This window comes from Galleria mellonella, unplaced genomic scaffold (assembly GCF_026898425.1).
Source record: "Galleria mellonella isolate WM207_F2 unplaced genomic scaffold, CSIRO_AGI_GalMel_v1 utg172, whole genome shotgun sequence".
Taxonomy (NCBI): Eukaryota; Metazoa; Arthropoda; class Insecta; order Lepidoptera; family Pyralidae; genus Galleria; species Galleria mellonella.
In genome coordinates this window covers 746,972-768,015 of record NW_026442015.1, presented here as the reverse complement: position 1 = coordinate 768,015, position 21,044 = coordinate 746,972, and the positions used below count along the sequence as shown (strand labels likewise).

The 21,044-nt window shown below is 28.8% G+C and overlaps 1 protein-coding gene across 3 annotated transcripts in view; it reads left to right on the top strand.

The window, feature by feature from the left end:
* LOC113514576 (complexin) overlaps window positions 1-21,044 on the top strand; it is a 374,606-nt gene that overhangs the window by 315,620 nt on the left and 37,942 nt on the right. The window contains exon 1 of one of the 3 annotated variants that reach the window (XM_031908276.2): window positions 4,948-5,238. The exons of the other annotated variants lie outside the window; for them this stretch is intronic. Coding sequence (XP_031764136.1) covers window positions 5,226-5,238 — 13 coding nt within the window. The 5' untranslated portion in view covers window positions 4,948-5,225. Of the gene's footprint in view, window positions 1-4,947; window positions 5,239-21,044 lie in introns of those variants that run through there. 3 annotated transcript variants of the gene reach the window in all.

Below are 21,044 nucleotides of genomic sequence, written 5' to 3'. Positions count from 1 at the left end.
TTTTGTTATAAATATTATATACTAGTAAAGACCCGCAACTTCGTCCACATAATCAAAACATATAGTTTATCCGGCATAAAAATAGTCTATGTCCTTATCCATCTGATATAGTAATTGCACTCAAGATGTAATAAATAAACTTACTTTTACTTTTTATAAAGTAAAAGTGAGTTTATTTATTATATCTTATATTATTATTTGATAAAGTTTTTCATGTTTTCATACATGTAATGTTTTTTTTTATGGAACTTAGAATGACAGACAAGCTGACGGCCCACATGATGAAAAGTGGTAACCGTCATCTATAGACGTGAGCAGTACCATGAATATAACAGAGTATACTGTTTCATCCATGACACCTCCTATGCGTTGCCATTCCTGCGGACTAAGATGTTATTCCTCTGTATCCTGTTATTTCACTACCATATCTATATCTATTTCATACAAACCTATTTAATTGTGTAATATCTTATCTTATACATATTGCGAAATTCCACAAATGAGGTCAAATTGAAATGTGTAAAAAATTGTCTTATCATCATTTTGTATGTAGAACCAACATATAAAACCACAAGTGCGCACTTATCCGTCATATTTCAAAAAGCCATCGCTTTCCCGAATAGGCCAATATTCATAAGAATTATGCTTTTCATAAAACTCGAACAGCAGAACAACCAGTCAAACAAGTCGCACAGAAGAATACGCATTACCGTAAAAATAAAAGTCGAAACCTTTTAGTTGGACCGTACTCTACGCGCAAATTGTGCTTTGAGTACTGCACTGATAAATTACGGCCGTCTCTCTCTTTCATATGACATGTACGCACACACTCTGTCTCTCAAAAGTAGTGTGTGTATGTAATAAAGTAAGGGCTTAAGTGATTTTGACAATGGAAAGGATTTGGCGACGCGTGATTGTAATAATAAAGTTATATTACCAGTTTTAAAGGAAAAAAATGTATTGTCGGGATGTAAAAGGTTCCTATATAATATATACTGACCCGGATAAAAATATTAAATAAAATTTGATTCTAGATCTACGGATAAATTATTTTTATATAACAAATAAATTTAAGCCGATTTTTATCATCATAATAATGGTAACACTACTTGACCATTAATTACTGGTGGTAAAACTCTGCATAACTCACTAAGGAAAATAGATATGTATGAATAGATAAAATAGATATTATGTAATGTATGTATCTATTCAGAAATGCCATTTACTAACTTGTCTTTGTAATAAAAACATCAAATTTTTCTTCTATTTTTACGTATATTAAATTACTCATACTATGATACATATGATGATGATGATGATGATAATTATCACATATAATTACTAGATTTCATCTGCGACTTCGTCTGAGTGACCGGGATATGTTGATTATCCCAGATAAATAATGACCTAGGGGTATGTCCTTTTCTACTCCATATATGCGGTACGTGTTCATAATGGTTGGTTGAGCAGTTAAGGCGCAAAGAAGTGACAAACAAATAAACAAACAACCTCACTTGCATTTATAATATTTGTAAGGATTATCACGTAACTACTACAATATTTACTTGTCAAGTAGCCGTTGTAATTTCTGTATCCATTGTTGTATGACGATATAGCGACATGCTTATTAGTTGCCGGATCATTAGGATTTCTTAGTAGTGAAACTTACAATTCATGCCACTGTCATGTTACAAAGTGCGTGTTAAGCTTTTGATATCCGTTCATTCTATAGTAAACATTATTCCGAGAATGATTTGGTTGAATCTTTGTTTTGAAAACGGATAAACGAAGGAATTTGCAGAATATTCCTAGTAGTGCGCTAAATAGATTTTGTATTAATACTATATAATGTATATACAATAATATCACTACATATTATAAAACAAAGTCCTCCGCCGCGTTTGTCTATCTGTTCGCGACAAACTCAAAAGCTACTGCACCGATTTTCATGCTGTTTTCACAAATGGTTCTCGAGGAACGTTTTAGTATATAATTTGTTAAGTTTTTTTTTTACATTGACTAAAATATAACGACATTTGTTGGAGGTATCGTAAAAAAATAAGCTTATAATCTTATTGAAAGTTGTAATAAAATTTAAAACAAAAAGCCACGTGATTTAACTAAATCTTGTTTTTATTCATAGGAGCGATAGGCTGATGCTGATATCTAATTATACAAAAAAATGCAGAACACTAATACGAATCTGGAAATAAGAACAGTTTAAACAGTACTTATAGATCTCTTATCCATGGCAATCTATGGGGGAGGCCTATGTTCAGCAGTGAACAAATAATAGCTCAGATGATGGTAATAGTATAGAAAAAATTTACAAAAAAAATCTACCTATAAAAAGTCGCCACATAAATGTATGAAGAATTATCAAAAAAATTCTTAAAAACAGATGCAAATTAAATGTCACCTCAAAAATAGACAAAAGTGACACAATATATAAACTGTTTATTAATTAAAAAAATTATATAATTATAAAAGGTTGTCTGTAAGAGATTGCCCCAGCGATAAAACCGTCTTTTGTACCTTTATATTCAGTACATTTTAATCTGTATTTTATACTATTGTATTTCATTTAAATTATATGTCATTATTTATTTTAATATTTTTGGTGCAATAAAGAGTTAAATAAATAAATATATTCTATTTCTCTTACATAATACATGTAATATTGTCCTGATAAAGTATTATTTCTTTCAAATAGTAAGGCGGTATACTCATTAGAATTCAGCGCGCGCGTCTCGCATACCATCCGAGGATATCGTGTTAAGAGCTGCAATTAATTTGAATATTATATTAAAATCTACATACATGTTATTGCAAGTAGGTCGGAGCTTTGTTGTCAGGAATCTGTTTAATGAACTACATATATATCTATGGGGTATAGATTTAATCATCTTGATGGCAACTTCAATTAATTGCTCGTAAATGGTTAGTATCTATAACTTAACAATTTTTTTCCACAAACACGGCAGATTCTGTTATCTATCGGATTAAAAAATAATAATTGAAATCGGTTCAGAATTTATGAACACTACGTAATCGTAGACAATTTTTATAATCTTTTTGATGTATTTACTAAGATATAACATATACACGTTAAATAGTTTTAAACTTAATAAGTAACTGCCAATTCTACTAATGGGAAAGTTTGTAAAAGATGTTTGTGTGTTCTTCTGAATCACACTCAAGGAGCTTAACAGATTTGCTTCAAATTTACTATAAAGATAGATCATTATAGGATATTTCTATTATTTAATCATGAACTATTAATATTAAAGAACTGTTCATGTCTATAGATGCTAACTTCTACTTTTCATCAGGTGAACCTTCAGGTTGTTGGCCATTATAAGTTGCATAAAAAAATTATAAGTGTAAAAATTTATCATGATTTTAAATATCAGGACTAGCTATTTTTTTAATTGCCTTTGAATGTTTGTTAATGAAACATGTTTAAATAGTTGAATATATTTTATTTAAGTTTAGTACAAGATAGACTATATTCTTGATAAACATATATAATAATTTGTATTCCTTTTCATACGAGAAAATCTTTTACATGCAGCTAAAAAATAATACGTAATAATATCCATTTTCTGATCCTAATACTTTGTATAATAAATAATTCATATAACAAGATATCAAATAACGAGTACGACAGATAATTATCTTATATTTGAAAATAGATTATAAATAATAAATTATTATTATTATTATATACACATACGATACCCCTAGAATTGCAGACGTCTATTGACTACGATAACCGTTTGTCATCAGATGCGCTATAAATCTATTCACCATTTTTGTGGTAATTAAAAAATATACATTTATTATCGATGTTTAAAGCATCTAAATTAGAGTCTAAATGGATATATCATAAATATGCGACTTTTTGCTAAACTTTCCAAATCGTCGATCAAAATTTAAGTCTTATTTTCACATGTGCAATGTCTATGTACAGTGATTTTTTCTTATCACGAAAATTCAAATATTAATATCCTACTGCATGTTTATCCATCCATGAGAACATCTAATACACGTAGATATTAAATCCTCGTCGATCTATAAAGATATCGTATAATAAACTTATTGTGTATAAATTTTAATAAACATCTTAAATAATTGTCAATGCATGGACTAATACTTAACAAAACTATTAGAAACTTCAATCCTAGCAAACATATTGTAATGTATTAAATTTAATAATAATTTTCACTTGTAACTAATACATCAATAAAATAAACCTAGTTTGTACAATATCCCGTAATATATTTTAACCCAGAATCAGTCAAATGCAATATATAATAGTAAATTACTTAATGCACCGACCTATAAAAGATTTAACACACTCACACTTAATAGAAGCCACACCCCCCGGCAGCGGTTCCTTTGTTCTTACACGCGCATACATGCGCACAACGTGTCAGCTCTATACATGTGTGCGTTAAGGGGCCAATGAAATATATGTGCAATAATTCTTACTTACTTTTTATTTGTCGAAGCCCGTTGTATTGGCGATTGAACTAGCTATTCGAACGCTATATCCTGCCGCCTAGATAGATAGCTATTCATTTAAATAACGCGTGTTTTTTCCTTAAAAGATTACGAAAAAAAAACTCTTTGTAATATCAAAAGGGATTTTACGCAAATTGGGACTATCCTCCTGAGGGAATACTCTGCTATGAAAAAGTCTTAAAATCATAGCTACAGAATCCCAATAACGATAATTACAACGATCATTATAGAAGCACAATTTGACGGGAATCAACTTTTCCATCCCCATTACTGAGTGACAATGGTAGAACAATTTCCCCTGTGCACCCTCTTAAAATCTAGCACGAGTGCGAGCGAGAAGACACTATATTATACTTCTGATGTGTGGGTGAGGCCGTGTTGTACGCATTAGGTTTAAATACTGGTGCGGAAAACTGTGTACAGCATTAGCCAGTCGGCATTCGCGGAAAGCGGACGTCGTTCGCGACAGACCAACATGTCATAGTTTTTCACGATCTCGCAAACTCTCTTCTCTTCTAATCTCTTAGTACTAGTTAGGTATAACGATACGTATCATGATTCTAATTTAGTAGCAAAATTTTGGTGCTCAAAAGATAACTAAAAAGTATTTTTATACTCGAACCCTGTAATGGGACTCGTTAGGTTAGATATAGTATAGTAAATTTATTGTATATTAGTGTGATAGAAGACTTGAAGAGATGAACTTCATAGGTAAGTTTTCAATTAAAATATTTAATCGTAGAGGTTTATAGTTACTGTAGACTGCTACGAGTTTGTAGCACTGCTACGTCATGAGCTACGAACCGCTACGAAACTTTAAACTTTTCTCAATTTTTCTTCTTAATTATTTTTGCAATAATTATCACTGATATTATGTTTTAGTATGTAAGTATACTACATACTTGAGAAGGCGCTACTGTTAGACTAAAAACTATAAATAACTTTGAACATAATTATGCAATACATACCGTCATATATACTCGTATACAAAACTTTACTTATAAAACATTATATTATTTCAAACGTTTAATAACAATTTAAATTCGTCGAAAATTTAGCTTAGACCATCTCTAACTTTAATGAAATTCTGTTCACGATTGCTAACGTAATTTAATTATAATATATAGGTACTACACATTATATTTGATCTGGTGGTTTCTCACTTCTGCTTTTAAAATATATATATTAAATATGTTATATATATATATATAATATATATAGAGTAATTTTGCTCGTCATTCCCTTAATCTCAGTAAGATTTTCAACAAGGGCATATTATACATTACCATATAACAAAGACTGAGGTTTTATTCAACTATTGCTTAATGGATTAGAATATATAAAACTATTTATCTTGCGTTATCTTCACGCTATCTAGTTTAGGAATAGGTAGAGCAGTGTTAAAAGCATAACTACCAATGATAATAGCTCCTATACTTAGATAAAAGTTAATATCAAAAGTAGTTCAAACTACAAACGTTATCCTCCCTTTTTTTCTTTTAATTTTTCGTTTAATAATTGATTGCTAAAAATTGTCATATTGGATCAGCCATCTTCCAGCAATATACTTATCGATAAATAATATTTATTATTAAGATAATTATTATAAGTAATAGAGAATTGCAATAATTTAAATAACAATCGAATTCCGTCAATAAAGCCAAGGTTCAGCAATGTCAAAATCCACCCACCCACCACTATATAGTGACTCAGAAGTTTTTATATTTCCGAATTAAGCTATTAACTCAGTTGTTATGATGGACAACAATAGTCAATCATATTGTAGATTTTTGAACATATTGATATCAATACGTATATATTTTATACCAACCAAAGGTGGTTGGAGATGAATACAAATGTGTTCCTAATCTCGTTTTGTTAGCAATCGGTATATTTAACGCCCTGTTATTTTTCAAATTGGCTTCTTTTGATGAAATTAGAATTAAAGGTTTGCGTATTATTCATTTATATTTAAATTGAGTATATCTATACTAATATAGTAGAGTCAGAGAGTTTTTTCGTTTATTTAAACGCACTAATCCCTAGAACTACTCGGATTTGGACAATTCTTTAAGCGTTTGATAAATCTTTTTTGAGAAATTTTATAGGCTATTCAAGATTACGATACATTCACAGGTGAAACCGCAGGATGCAGTAAGTATAATATGTTTTAAAAAAATCACGTAATTTCTCCAGGGTAGCAGAACATCGCTAAGAATATAGGTGAAACAAAAAATATTTATATATAGAAGTAATATTACATAATATATCTTCTATTGTTAGTACATAATCACGGTTCATACAAATCAAGATTGTACCACGAAAAAAAATATTTTCAATTCAAATAGACTTGACAAAGCCTGGTTAGGCATTTACGAATATTTGGATAAATGGAAGATTGTGTCTGAATTAAGTAATTTACTGTCGTTCAATCAATTGATATAATGAGATTTTTTCGTTATCGTTTCATTTATTTTGCGTTCTTATTATTACTATTGGTACAGTTTTTTTTTTTTTTTTTAAATTTGAAATAACGATGAACAGGACCAGCTAACAGAAATTGTTACCGTCACTTCTAGATATTAATAGTACCATCAACACCACTAAAAATACAACAAAAATACACAAGATATCTGTCGTATTATTATTACTAAAAATTTTAGCGTTTCGCTTCTATATATACCGTAGTGTATAAATATATATACTACTATATGCAAACATTATAAAATTAAAGATACGACCCAACAAACTCTATTACTAGTAACATTATTTTATAACTAATAAATTAATGAATGGGTAACACCAATTAATCACACACAGTTTTATTTAATTCTATATTTGAAATATAAACTAGATAAAAAGTTTATTATTTAAGTAAATAGAATACAAAATGTAGAACTTCCTGTCTTTTCCTTTTCACTAAAATAACCTTCTGACTCCTCCTATAATAGAAACTTGGTATGACTTAAAACATACTTTTAAATAATAATATTAACATTCTATACATAATAGTATTGATACAATGGCAAGAATATAATATTAACAGTAATATTGCTACATCATATTCGCGTTGTTCGTTTCTAAAAAGGAAATTTCTCAACCGAAATTGTGTATTACAAAAACTCCTTTTATTTATTTGTAAGCGGAATAGATAATAACTTTCGAGACACTTTAAAAGATAAATTGTACAATAAAGTTTAGTAAGAATCCAACAAACAATTATTCTTGTGAGACCGACAAATTTGGACTGTTTTTGAAATACCTCCGCCGTTGGGTCCCCGGGGTCGGATTTGCGAAGTTCCGTAAGTTCCCTACAACGTACAAAATTAAAATGAGACCTTTTCTGAGAAACTGTGATGAACTTGGTATTGTTATTAGTATTATTGTATACCACAATATGTAAAATGGAATCAAGAAAATGGAGTATGTAGAAAAACTTAATTTTATGACACCAATTTTAACCAATCTATTTTTATTCAATACGGAAATGAATATTTTTATGTTACCAGACTTAAAATATCCGTATAGTAAAAAATAATGAATTCTGTAACATAGTATATGCATTTGTGTAACTTTTTGTTCATCAAATATTTCACTTTGATGTGAATAAAAATTTCACTTAATTTGTATACTTTGTTATAAGCATATTTTGTACTTATAGTATATATATCCTATATTTATCACAATTCAATTGTTAATTAAATATATTATCTCTGCTTTTGATCACAAACAATAAATTATTATTAATCGATATACATATATTCTAAAATACTTGTGTTAACTACATTATATAATAAATCTAAATATTTCTTTCAATTTATACAATAAACAAATTTTTCTCCCAAATTTTAAACCTCTGTTGATGAAATTTATCATTTCTCATAATCCAAATAAACATAATACACATATAACACGCAGCAAACATTAAAGCTAAATATTGTCTCAGCCCAATATCTTATTCTAAATATAGGCCGTGGAGAAAGGGCAAGAGAAACAAATATTACCGAGATTTGTTTTATGTTTTTCGGTACCGGGTATTTGACGTTGCAGATTCAATATCTTGAACGTTACGTCGACACGTAGTATGTAACCCTTATCTAGTCGGCAAAGAAGTGTAATAGGCTCGATTTTATTGTTATATTTTACATATAAAGTAGTCAATAAATAGTATCTTTTCGCATTGGACAAGCGTATATCGCTCATCATTATATCGGCCTATCCATCTTTCCTTACCAACCGTAAGCGACCTTCAAATGAGTGATTTTATGGGATCTATCCATCAACTTCTTGCCATCTTTTAGACTTTTGGCCCTCATCGATCTTTCAAGTTATAAAAATTACATCTAAGCCTTAATTTTAATCATCCTTACTATACTTATTAACAATTTTACTTATTTTTTATAAGTAAAACTGAGTATGGTTGTTTATTACCTCTTGATATCTTGACGGTTCAACTAAATATCTTAAAATTTGCCATACACATGTAATGTTAAGCTTGGAGAAAGATATAGTTTATTAATATTTCTCATATTTTTTATTATTAATGTATATATAATAAACTTAAATTTGCGCTGAGTAAAAATATGAGACTAACACGAGAAGATGGCATACTACATAAGTTACGCTAATTGTTTCTCACTAAATAGATAAAACTAGACAGAATTTGGGGATTCTGATTATAACCGATAAATAGACAGTCAGGTTCACTATAAAAGTTAATGGACTATAATTAAGCTTTTGGAGCATGCGTTTGACCGACATGTTCAAGGCTGTCCGCGTTGGCAAAGCGCCAAGTAGGTTGCTCTGCATCCCATCCAGGCCCCGGTTTAAGGCAACAGGGATGCCAAACTCTCCTAGTTTAGCCATGAACTAGTTTCATCTTAGCCATAATGTAAGAATATATAAAACTACTTTCTGAATTTTTCTTCATTATACCACTAATATTACATCCTTATATAATATTTTTAATCACCCTTTTAACAACTGAACAGATTTAAACGAAATTTACTACAAATATAAACCATTTTTTTATACAACTTAGAATGGCAAACAAGCTGACGGCCCACCTGATGGAAAGTGGTAGCCGTCGCCTATTTATTACATTAACAATTAAAATAATTCTTCCAGTAGTGCAACAAAGTATATATATATATACAGGCAGGCAATACTTTGAGAAATAACTAGTTATATGCATAATACAAACGTTAATCAAATAATAATAATATTTTTAAATTTAGCGACAATGTATATGTAGATTTTACTACGCAAAGATACCGCACTTCAATTAACTTCATATTTACTAAAACTTTTATTATTCTTATCATAAATAAATAACATATAATGATATATGAATGTAATTTGAATTTGGAACTCGTTTGTCTGCAAGTAAATTTTACTTTGCAATAAAGAAGACTTTACTCCTCTATCAAAAGTCTTTACTAAAAGTACAGTTCTATCACTGATAGTAGAATTATATTACTAGTAATAGAATTTGATTATTAGTAGTAAAATTCCATACTAATAGTATAATTTTATTGCTAATAGAAAAGTTATTGAAATAATTACACCGTGTAATCAGTTTATATACATTTTCATCGATTATTGTAACGCGGAAAAAAGAAATGCTACAAATACTATTTGTGATATTCAGAATGCAAAGTTTTCTAGGCAACAAAACTTGTTAAAGTCACCCCTGCTATACCGAGCTCACATGCAGGCCTGTTACATACGGGAACGCAGACGCATCACGTACACAACTCTTGTACCACGTAACTGAATTTAAATTGTCTTTTGAAGTTGCCAAGACGGCGGTTCTCTATAACTTTATACTTTCTACGGTAAATGTTTCTTTTAAAAGCATCCATTAATTACGTGATGTGACTTTTTAAAAAAGTTATAACCAATTCACAAGATTTGGTATTTATTTAAATGAAAACTAGTAAGAATTGGCAGATATTTTTTTTTAATAAATGATATCTGTGGAAGCTATTAATAAAGATGAACAAACAGGTATTATTTCGATGTGAAGAAGCACTTTTATGGACAAAAACTTGACAACAGATTCTGAAAATGATGATTATTGAATTGTTCCATTTTTATGTGTTGCTTGAGCAACAAAATATGTAATAATATCACAAAATTTTATTAAGTAATATGCAAATTTACTGCTATTTTTTAATATTTCAATACTACAAAACAAAGTTGCCGTCTGCTTTTGTCTGTTTTTACTATTTACTATCTAGATAATTCAATATCATTGCAAAGAAGCCAGACTTCTACTGGGTACTTGCCAACAACTGAACAGCTTATATTAAAATAATATATCTTAATATTTTATTATGTTGTAATTAATTAATTTACCGACGCTACGCTACTCCTTTATATTAATTTAAAATTTTAAAAATAATTGGATAAAATATAAAAAAGCTCAGTACTATTTGTTAATGATCTAAAGGTCATTAATATTTATGGCATATTATATTTTTTTTTAGGTTTGTCGCCATATTATATCATGATATATCTCAAAGTAAGTTAACTTACTTTCAAATATACGATTGTATTCACGGATACGAATAAAATATTTTATCGTAACATGCACCGCTTGCACGCAAACCTATTTTATTATTTATCGTAGGTATCATTTTAGCAAACTGTCATAAATTTTTAGATTATTTTTGTAATCCAAACCTATATTTCTATATATTACATATACCTATATGCTAGTGTCCACTATGTCGAACTTCTTCAATTTATCCCCATATATTTTGTTTTATTTTTTTAATTATAAATGATACTCAAGATTATTTTGTTATTTTTAGAGATATTATAAACCACTATTGTTTTACAATATCTCTTAAAAATGGTTTCTCTTAAAAATAAAAATTTATCAATATATATACTATAGTAGGTTGCGAAATTTGCAGTGTTCAATTTAAACAAATTAATGTATTTTAACACAATAATAAATATATAATAGCTATATATAAACTATACTAACTAAAATAAAACAGTTTTTATATAAAGTACACAAGTAGGGCCCATCTTAAAACGAAAGTAAAGTACACTGCACTCTCGAGATTTCACTCAAATCTTTGCGACAAACTTTAACGAAAAAGTCTAAAGAACTGGCCATTAGCACAGTATCATCTATCCCCGTCCGACACTATAATGTTGGAGCGAGACGTGTACATACTCTAAACGAGTGGTGTACATAGGCCAAACAGTACAAGGGTATGCTTTTAACTGGACTGCGGGAAGCGGATTACACTACAGAATACAGTAGGTAGGTATTGTGATGAAATAGTGGACTTTTTATTTCCCTCACCATATTACTGATGGCCCTAATATTTCTTTGTTAATCTAGAATGTATATCATAATGTAAAGTCTATTACAATTCCTATTATAATAAATTTTATCGGTTTTCTCTCTTATTGGGCCAAGCAATCTATGAAAGTGTATTATTATATTAATAAAAAAATTAATATTATATACTTGTACTTAGAAAGACACAGTAATTGAAGTTAAAATATTCATTATTGTTCTTATTGAATCTACTACAATAATTTATGACGTTATATTTTATAACAGCAGACATGTAATTTAAATAAAACAAAGTTATAAACTTGCAAATCATATTGTCTGTTAATAATGTTATGAAATGTCAACTCTCGGAATAAGGAAAAGAAAATATTTAATCATTGTTAATGGCAACCCCGGAAAATTACGGTATTGATAGACTATACTGTACATTAAAACCTCAATTTAATGGAGTTGTTTTCAAACGTTAATAGCATTAACCGCAGCTAAATAGTATCGCCATAAAATCTAACTGAAATCACCCACTCGCGATTAATTAAATATCCCGCTGGGTAATGGCAACATATAACGGAGTAAGATTTAAGGGTGCTTTTAAGGGCCACTACCTATGTACTTTAAAGTAATATAATTTACATAATTATTAGTACTAATTAAATAACGTAATTGATTTTCCCGGTTATTTTAGAATATGCTGTTTAAATTGAAGAAAATTATAAAAATAGTATTAATTTCAAATAAAAATAGTATCTATTTCAAGATATTAACTTGAACTGGTCGTTTCCTTAATTTAATAAAAAAAATAAACATTTCCACAAATAAATTCCACGAAATTAAAGTAAAAGAATAATGTGTGTGGAATTCTTTTATAATTTATAATATTTTTAATTTACAATTAATAATTGTAAAATAAAAATGTTATATTAAATATTCGACTATAAATAATAAATATTCTTACACATACGTTTAAGTAAAAATAATGTTATTGTACGTATTATATATAAATAATAATATTATAGACAATTGGTATAAGTGCAATAAGGAGCTTTATCGCTGAAAGCAATTTAACTCAATTGCGTTGAATGAAGTTTTTTTTTATAATATATATTAAAAATTATAAAATTATCGTTAAACGAATCATATCAAATTTTATAATAATTTACAACAACCCAACATAATTTCCATCGACAGATAATTGCACAAATTTTACCGTTCGTAAATTATAAACATCTTGTAAGAAACTAGACACGAAAGCTTACTTATGAAAGTCGTATTCCTATTTCAATTTATAATATAAACAATAAACATAACAACACACAGCATTATAATAATACAAATTTACATTGTACTGCATAACAAATGAATACATTCTCTTATATAACAGTTGCGAAGTGCAGATATGTTACAACCACAAACTCAATTAATTTAAATTGTATTTGATAGTTGTTTATTAATTTTGATAGTGCATTATGTAATTAAGGAAAGTTATTGTTAATTGAATTCAGCAGAGTTGCAGGCTGTAGTCTGAATGTTATCAAATAGTAATAACATGAGATTCTGTATATGCAAACATTGCTCGAATGTTTATCCTTAGAGGCGCTTTTCAGAGGCCATTCATATTAAATAGCTAAGCAATGCAATAGTAGCGTTTCAGTAACAGAATCTCTGAATTCCTAAAGTAACATGTCACACATTATTTATAAGTGCCACATGATCACAGCAGTTGCCTCCATATATTGCAATATTAATTTAAGAAATATCCTCAAACTAGAATACTTTATGAGGTATAGGCATTGACATTCTGATAGTATTACTCAATCATGAATAAATTTAAATATGTGTCTTTTCAAAATTGGCATCACAGAAATTTTTCAATATTAAATATATTGGAGTATTCGAATTTAGACCGCATTTTAAAAACATCAAAGTACATTTAACGAAAAAATCGAAAATACACAATATTTTAATTTATCTACCATATCGCATATATTTTGAAATGTTTCTTAAAGACAGATTCGTACATCTGCATTGATACCTTGTCCTGTCCGTGTTTCTGCTGTTAAAGAGCTATATTGAAAGGTAAGCTATTCAAAAAGTGGTTATGAAATTACTGAATATTGAAACATAATACTATGATTCTCAGGAATAGCAATGCATGAGGATACAGAAAACCTTACAATATATTACTATGATATCCGTGATGATGTTCATATTTCTAGGTAATTCTTATCTCTTCTCATCTATGGTGTATCGGCTTGTTTTTTTTTCTAAGTTGTATAAAAATAATATATCTATATATAGGTACATGTAAAACACAATATGAATAAACAAAATAAAAGTCATCTACGAATACAAAGCCAATAAAAAATAGAGAATATCACAGTAGCGCCACATAAACTGGTTAATATAGGTTTTGTAGTCTCGCTAACATTTTCAACTGACATATTCAGTAAGCATTTTATCAATATTTATTTGCAACAAAATTCACATGTTTATGTATGTTATATTTATCTATGTACTTGTTATCTTTAAGTCAAACTCTTGGAAGTGAACAGGAAAATCTTGCACATTAGTTCATTGATCTAAAGTTTAAGCTGATAATTTAATTTAATACGCCCATTATTTCTCTGTATGTATTTTTTTTTTTGTAATTTGTTTTTGCTTAATTTTCTACTATAATCCTTTGAAGGAAATAATAACTAATATTCACTCATCTGCCTATCTATACTCACCCTGAATTTTAAAGTTAATTTGCTTACGTTTTTAATGTGTCATTTATACACCTATTTCAGAGGCTCTTAACTTCTCCCTCAAATTAATTTGTGACATTAAAATCACGTCTTGTTACTACATTACTTATTGTTTTTGTTTTTTTGATATAGATCAAGATTTTTGCACCTGTCTATGATAATAGTGTGCAAAGACAAGCTCCATTAAGGAATAAAAGGTGAATTTAGATGACTCATCGTAGCAAATTAACTAGGAACTAACCACGATGTTTTCCAAAAGGGATGACGGCGAGGTCAACTTAACAAAACATACTTCCAGAAATATAGGTATAAAACCTGTAGTCAAACACTAGAATTCTGCTATATGTGGTACCTTGTTTCAGCCTAGTTTACTAAAGAGTTTATTTTCAACTAGTGGGTCGACAAAAATCAATATTTAGGTCACGAATCGCGAGAACAACAAACTGAATAGTGGTAGTAAGTTATTGGCGATTAGCCTATTTAAATTTTTAATGATATTTCTTTTTGTTAATATTTTTCTGTATATCTGGAATTATTACTCCTAAAGCCAAAATACAACATATATATAAAATTGTTACCTCTATTTTGTAAGACCTATCATACAAAACTGCTGATAATAAAACTTCTTTGATTTGAAACACGTGCCAAAGAATAATAGGGTAAACCAATAAAATAACATATAAATCAATACGTGTATTTAAATAACGTTATTTATTTAATTAATTGTATTAGATAGAAGAATAAAACCCAATTTATGGATTTATCTAATATTTAGTTTTATGTAAGAGACAGAGGAAGAACTTAACAATTTTTCCTGTTACTTGAATCTTCATTATTTTAAGTCACTTCTGAATATGAATTCTTCCCTAGACTCTCATATGAAACTATTCTAAACCACCAGTATACTCTGAATCTATCGTTAGTAGATTATCGCTCCATCTAGTAAAATATTAATGCGATCCGCTACGGTTTCACAAAAAAAAATTAAATACACTCCATGTTACTCACTGAACATATGGAATTTTTTATAGGTAAATAAATTTTTAAAAGCGGTTAATTATGTTTTTAAATTTATCAATTACAAAAAAGATAACGAAACTTTTCTCTTTATAATATTACTTTAGATCAAAATACTAGTAATGTAATAAATTTAAAAAATATATCATAGATTTGTTTCTTACTATTGAAGGGTCCTACGATTGATTACGATCTTATATGATTGATATGCTCTAAGACAGAGTTCGCGGGCCCACGAATTTCCCTAAATTGATATTGTTTTATTTATGGAAATTACTTTAAATATTAAATAAATTGTCTATAGGCGACGGTTACCACTTTCCATTAGGTGGGCCGTCAACTTGTTTACCATTGTAAGTTGAATAAAAAATACTGAAGTAAATATAATTGATTGACTTATCTTATGTATACATCTTTGATTGTAAATATTTTGTATTTTTCTCCTCTTGTGACTTGTATAATATGTAAAGGCTTCTGTAATAATTTACGTCACGTCGCGTGTTCGCGGTTCGTTAGTTACGTACACGCTTCTATACATTCTACACTTTTTGCTCAAACTGAAAAATTGTTAAGAAATTTACATTTTAAAACGTTTAGCATTGAGTAGCCAACTTTAGTACCTAAGATCCTTTTACTGACAACCTAAAACCCACCCAAAGAATAAGAACTTAGACCAAGCTGATAAATTTACAATTTCGAACTTGATTCTAAAAATTTTAAACGTATATTTTTGTTATTTTTGAAATGTTTAAAAATTAAGTCGGAATTAATTTTAACTATAACTTTAACAAATACATGTATTGATATTTAAATAAATATACAATTATATTGTTACATCTTGTATGTAATTATGCTTAAAAATATATTGCAAAATTGATCTTACCACAAATTCACCCTGAGAATGGGAAGGCTATATCGGAATATACGAGTTTAACGACAAAAATAAATATCAAATCGAATTACTCGCTAAAAAAGCTCGGTTCCAAATTACAAGTACCAATGCTTGATAGAGCATCACTTGATGTTCCTGTCACGTGCCTGTAACGCCTACCAATATTCCATAGCGAGAAATTGCCCGAGCAATTCTGTTTACCTCATATTTTTCCTTGTTTAGATCAGTTTTTAACGACATTCATTCAATACTGCCAGAATTAAACCATTCATATATACATACACATCACTTATTTGTTTATTTACACTTCATTGCATATAAAGGTTACATTGTTATTTGATTACTTAATGTTTTTAATAACCTGCACCAAAATGTACATTATTTATTCGCATGTTCACAACTTTTATTTTTATTTCATTTTACAATAAAAAGGAAATTTACAACTAACTTGAATAATACATTCAATCCAGTAAGGTTATCAAGGAGCAATTACAAGTTTTCCTAAATAGTATTAATCGGAAATTTAATTTAGTCGATGATCGATCAAGCGCTGTCTTCAAATTAATTTAGTTTATTAACAATATCTATCAACTCATGACCTAAATCATGTCAAACATAACAACATGAACTAAGTCCCTAAATAGGTAAATGTACTTTCAGAACCCTTACATGAATTCCATATATAAATAAGTGTTTACTCTCATTTTTGATCAGGCGCGAAGTGTTTTCGGCAGTAAACTTTTTGTTAGGGTCTCGAGTGTCGTTTATCGAGGAACAAAATGGAAGTATTCCGAAAGTCGCGAGTATTTTTTTATAATATTGAAAAGAGGTTTTATCACATTTTTATACTACTGAGAATGGTAAACAAGTTGTTGGCTCACCTGATCAAAAGTGATAAATAGTGATGTATTCGAGTACTCAACACACATTATTCGAAAACAGGATTCCAGTACTTGCGATACTCAAATATTACTCGCATATTTATCGTATTTTGTTTTCCTGTTTCATAGTTTCATTAACTTTTCTTTAGTAACCGAAAACAAAATTATTAAATAACTGAACTAATTTTGTTATTTTCATTGAATTTTAATTTTAAAGTAAATTGTTATAATACTCGAGTCTGATGAAGTACTCAAATACCCATTCGAGTATCCGAATTCTCAAACTCGAATCAAAACTCGATTCTAACGAGTACCAAAATACAAATATCAAAAAGTCTGATTTTCCACATCACTAATATTAAATGCAGCCTATAAATATAAGGCACATAAATCACTTTTATTACATACTAGCGACCCTCTCCGGCTTCGCACGGGTGCACATTACATCACATTACATTAGAAACCTTTAAAATAATCAGTGTTTCTCTACTATATTATGCATGTTATATACATATAAACCTTCCTCTTGAATCACTCTATCTATTAAACAAAACCGCTTCAAAATCCGTTGTGTAGTTTTAAAGATTTAAGCATACGAGTACATGGGGACAGACAGACAGCGACAGCGACTTTGATTTATACTATGAAGTAATATGAATTTCAAACTGTGTAAAAGCTGATGCAAGGATACAAGTTACATCACTGACATCGCAAAATATACTGTCACTAACATTTAAGCCTATAAAGAGGTAAGCAATAATTTCAATACCGTATCTCACACATCATACATCTTAGTTAAACCTGAAGTAGGAAACACAGTATGCGAACAAACAGCTTGGCATCATATTAATAGACACAGACGACTATATCTGAGGGTATATTAAAAACAGCGGATATTAAAGATGATTCAGTAGCTAATTCTGAACAAACTACTTTTCAATCGACTTCAAAAAGAAGGAAGTTCTTAATTAGGATATATTTTTCTTATATTTGTAATCTCATAACTTTATCAATTTTAAACAAAATTGAAAAATTATTTTGTTCATCTAAAACAATATACTTTATCAGTAAATATATATAAATAAAATCAGTTTGTTAGTTTAGTTTTTAAAGCATAATAACTGAAATTGATGTTGCCGTAATTGAAACAGTTTTTTTTTACAGAATATTTATATAATACTATTTTAAATTATAGGGATTATGTTTATTCTGTCACACGTTATTAATATATACTACAGTGAAGGCCCTTTTATTGTATATAATAACATAATCCTTTTACGTAACTAGACCCATGATACTTTACGCAAATAAACAATTTTAATTGCCAAGTGTTACATGATACTTACATGTCGTGCCAGTATCTCTATCTAACATCTATACACGCATGGGTGTGTGTATTCGTAATTTGTACTGTTAATATGCGGCGATCGAACGGAATAGCCTTAAATTGGACAATATAACCAAATAATGACCGTTTCCAACCTTATCTATGTCTACTTCAGTTTATTACATTTTACATCTATAATTTAATGGCAACCCAATAGTCTGACACGATGATGTCTGACTGATAGAATCTCAAATGTTAGTCACAATTTTAGGTCATAAAAGAAAATTTACGATAAGTATCAATTGTGTAACCTGCTTTTTAATTGTATATATTCATAATTATGTTCTTATTACGTCTGCATTTATTTATAAAAATAAAATAAAAATAATCCCTCCTGTGTTTTTGGCATATGCTGGCTAGTACGAGAGAAATATGATTAGTAAAAATAAAGTCAGGCCAATAGCCCATCTTAACAAGTTCACTAAGAATTATTTATTAAGTTTATTAAGGAAAACTACGTGAAGGTCGACCTGATAAATTATATTACTAGTAATGAGAACTATTCGTAACAATATTTCTATTATTATTATATTATATAACTATAACAGTATACCTAATATCTATAGGCGTTATGGAACTATAAACCTCAAGATTATACATTTTTTTTTAAATAATTAAAAACAATTTAAAAAACTACTTCGATTGTGACAAAACAGTTATTTTAGTTTAAAAACTAAACTACTGAATCGATTTATATGAAATTTCTTTGGGACCAATCCGTAAGTATACCTGTTCAGATAAAAAGAAATTTTCCAGATTGGCTAAGAATTAATAAAGTTATAAAACAACAAACATAAAAAATACGAACGATTTGAGAACCCACTTCTTTTTAACGTCGGTTGAAAAGTGATAAAACTAATAATTGTACCGTACAATAATGGAGACAAAAAAAAAGTTAGAGAGTTTAATTAAGTAAAAAGCCATGTATGGCGAACACAAGCCACTGCATACGACGCTAAATCCCATTACTATAATAAGATGACTAGCGGTTCCTTTTGTGAAAAATTTAATTTTGTACCAAAGAAAATTGCCACTTGTATTCTTAGATACTTATCAGCTATTATACCAAATGTGTTTATAATCCAAATTCATTATTATACTACTTTTTAATATTAATTTGTTTATGTAAATGCATCTAACTTTATTAATATTAAAAATTAATTACTATTTTTTTAGTTATAATATATAATAATATAGGGGAATTTAATAGATAATAATATAGGGGAATGGGATGTAGTACCTAATTCAAAAGGTACAATAAAGAGGCCAAATACATCATCATCATCTTCATACCTTTATCCCAATCATTTGGGATCGGTGTAATATGATTTTATCCATATTACAAAAAGATTTGGCTTTTAGTTTTACGACCGGCAACCTGCCTGACGTCAACCTTCTTTGGGAATGCATTTGTTGATGGTTTCCGCCACCTACGGTATGGAGGAAAGGATTGAGAAAAAAAGGAAGGGGACGTTGGAAAAGCGTAAAGGAAATTGGTGAACGAGCGGAATAAGGGACTTATGTGGGAAAGGAAGGGGGGGGGGGGACACTGCAGTTGCGGAGAGGACTGGGACACTGCAGCGGCTCGGGAGGCCGGGGAAATACAATTATTCATATTTACATCAATTTCCACTACAAATATTACGCAGTTCATATATTGATATTATTACAACAAAAAAAAAACACTTGTGCAGTGCCATGAAGGGCTGATAATCACAACTATTAACGCAGGTCATTTAATTGTTTTTAGGATAACTAATTTATCTAATAAATAAACTATAATTGACTTTATAAACAATGCAATACCATTGGATTTTTTACTTAGAAATCTGTTAATTATCTAAATAATATAATAACAACAACTTAGGTTACATGTATATTTCTATAACCAATAACGCAACTTTTAAAATATTTATAGTCTGGTATTATTTAATTCATAATAATTGTTATTTCATTTTCTCGCACTGTATAACTATGTTAAAGTAAATGCTGTGAATACCTACAATAGGCATGTGCATTAATATTGTATTATATTTAATGTTTGTTATATATATTATAATGCAATATGCTGTTGGTGTTCCTTTAAATAAATAATAATGTCTATCTACCTTTTGAGAGAAGTTTGCTTTACTTGTTTTTATACAGTTCAAGAATATCAAAGTGATTGCTTGTGATATGACATTATTACCATGTAAATTTATATATTACCATTACCATGTAAATATAAAAACCAAATGCTGTTCGTTAGTCTCATTAAAACTCACAGTTGGCTTGA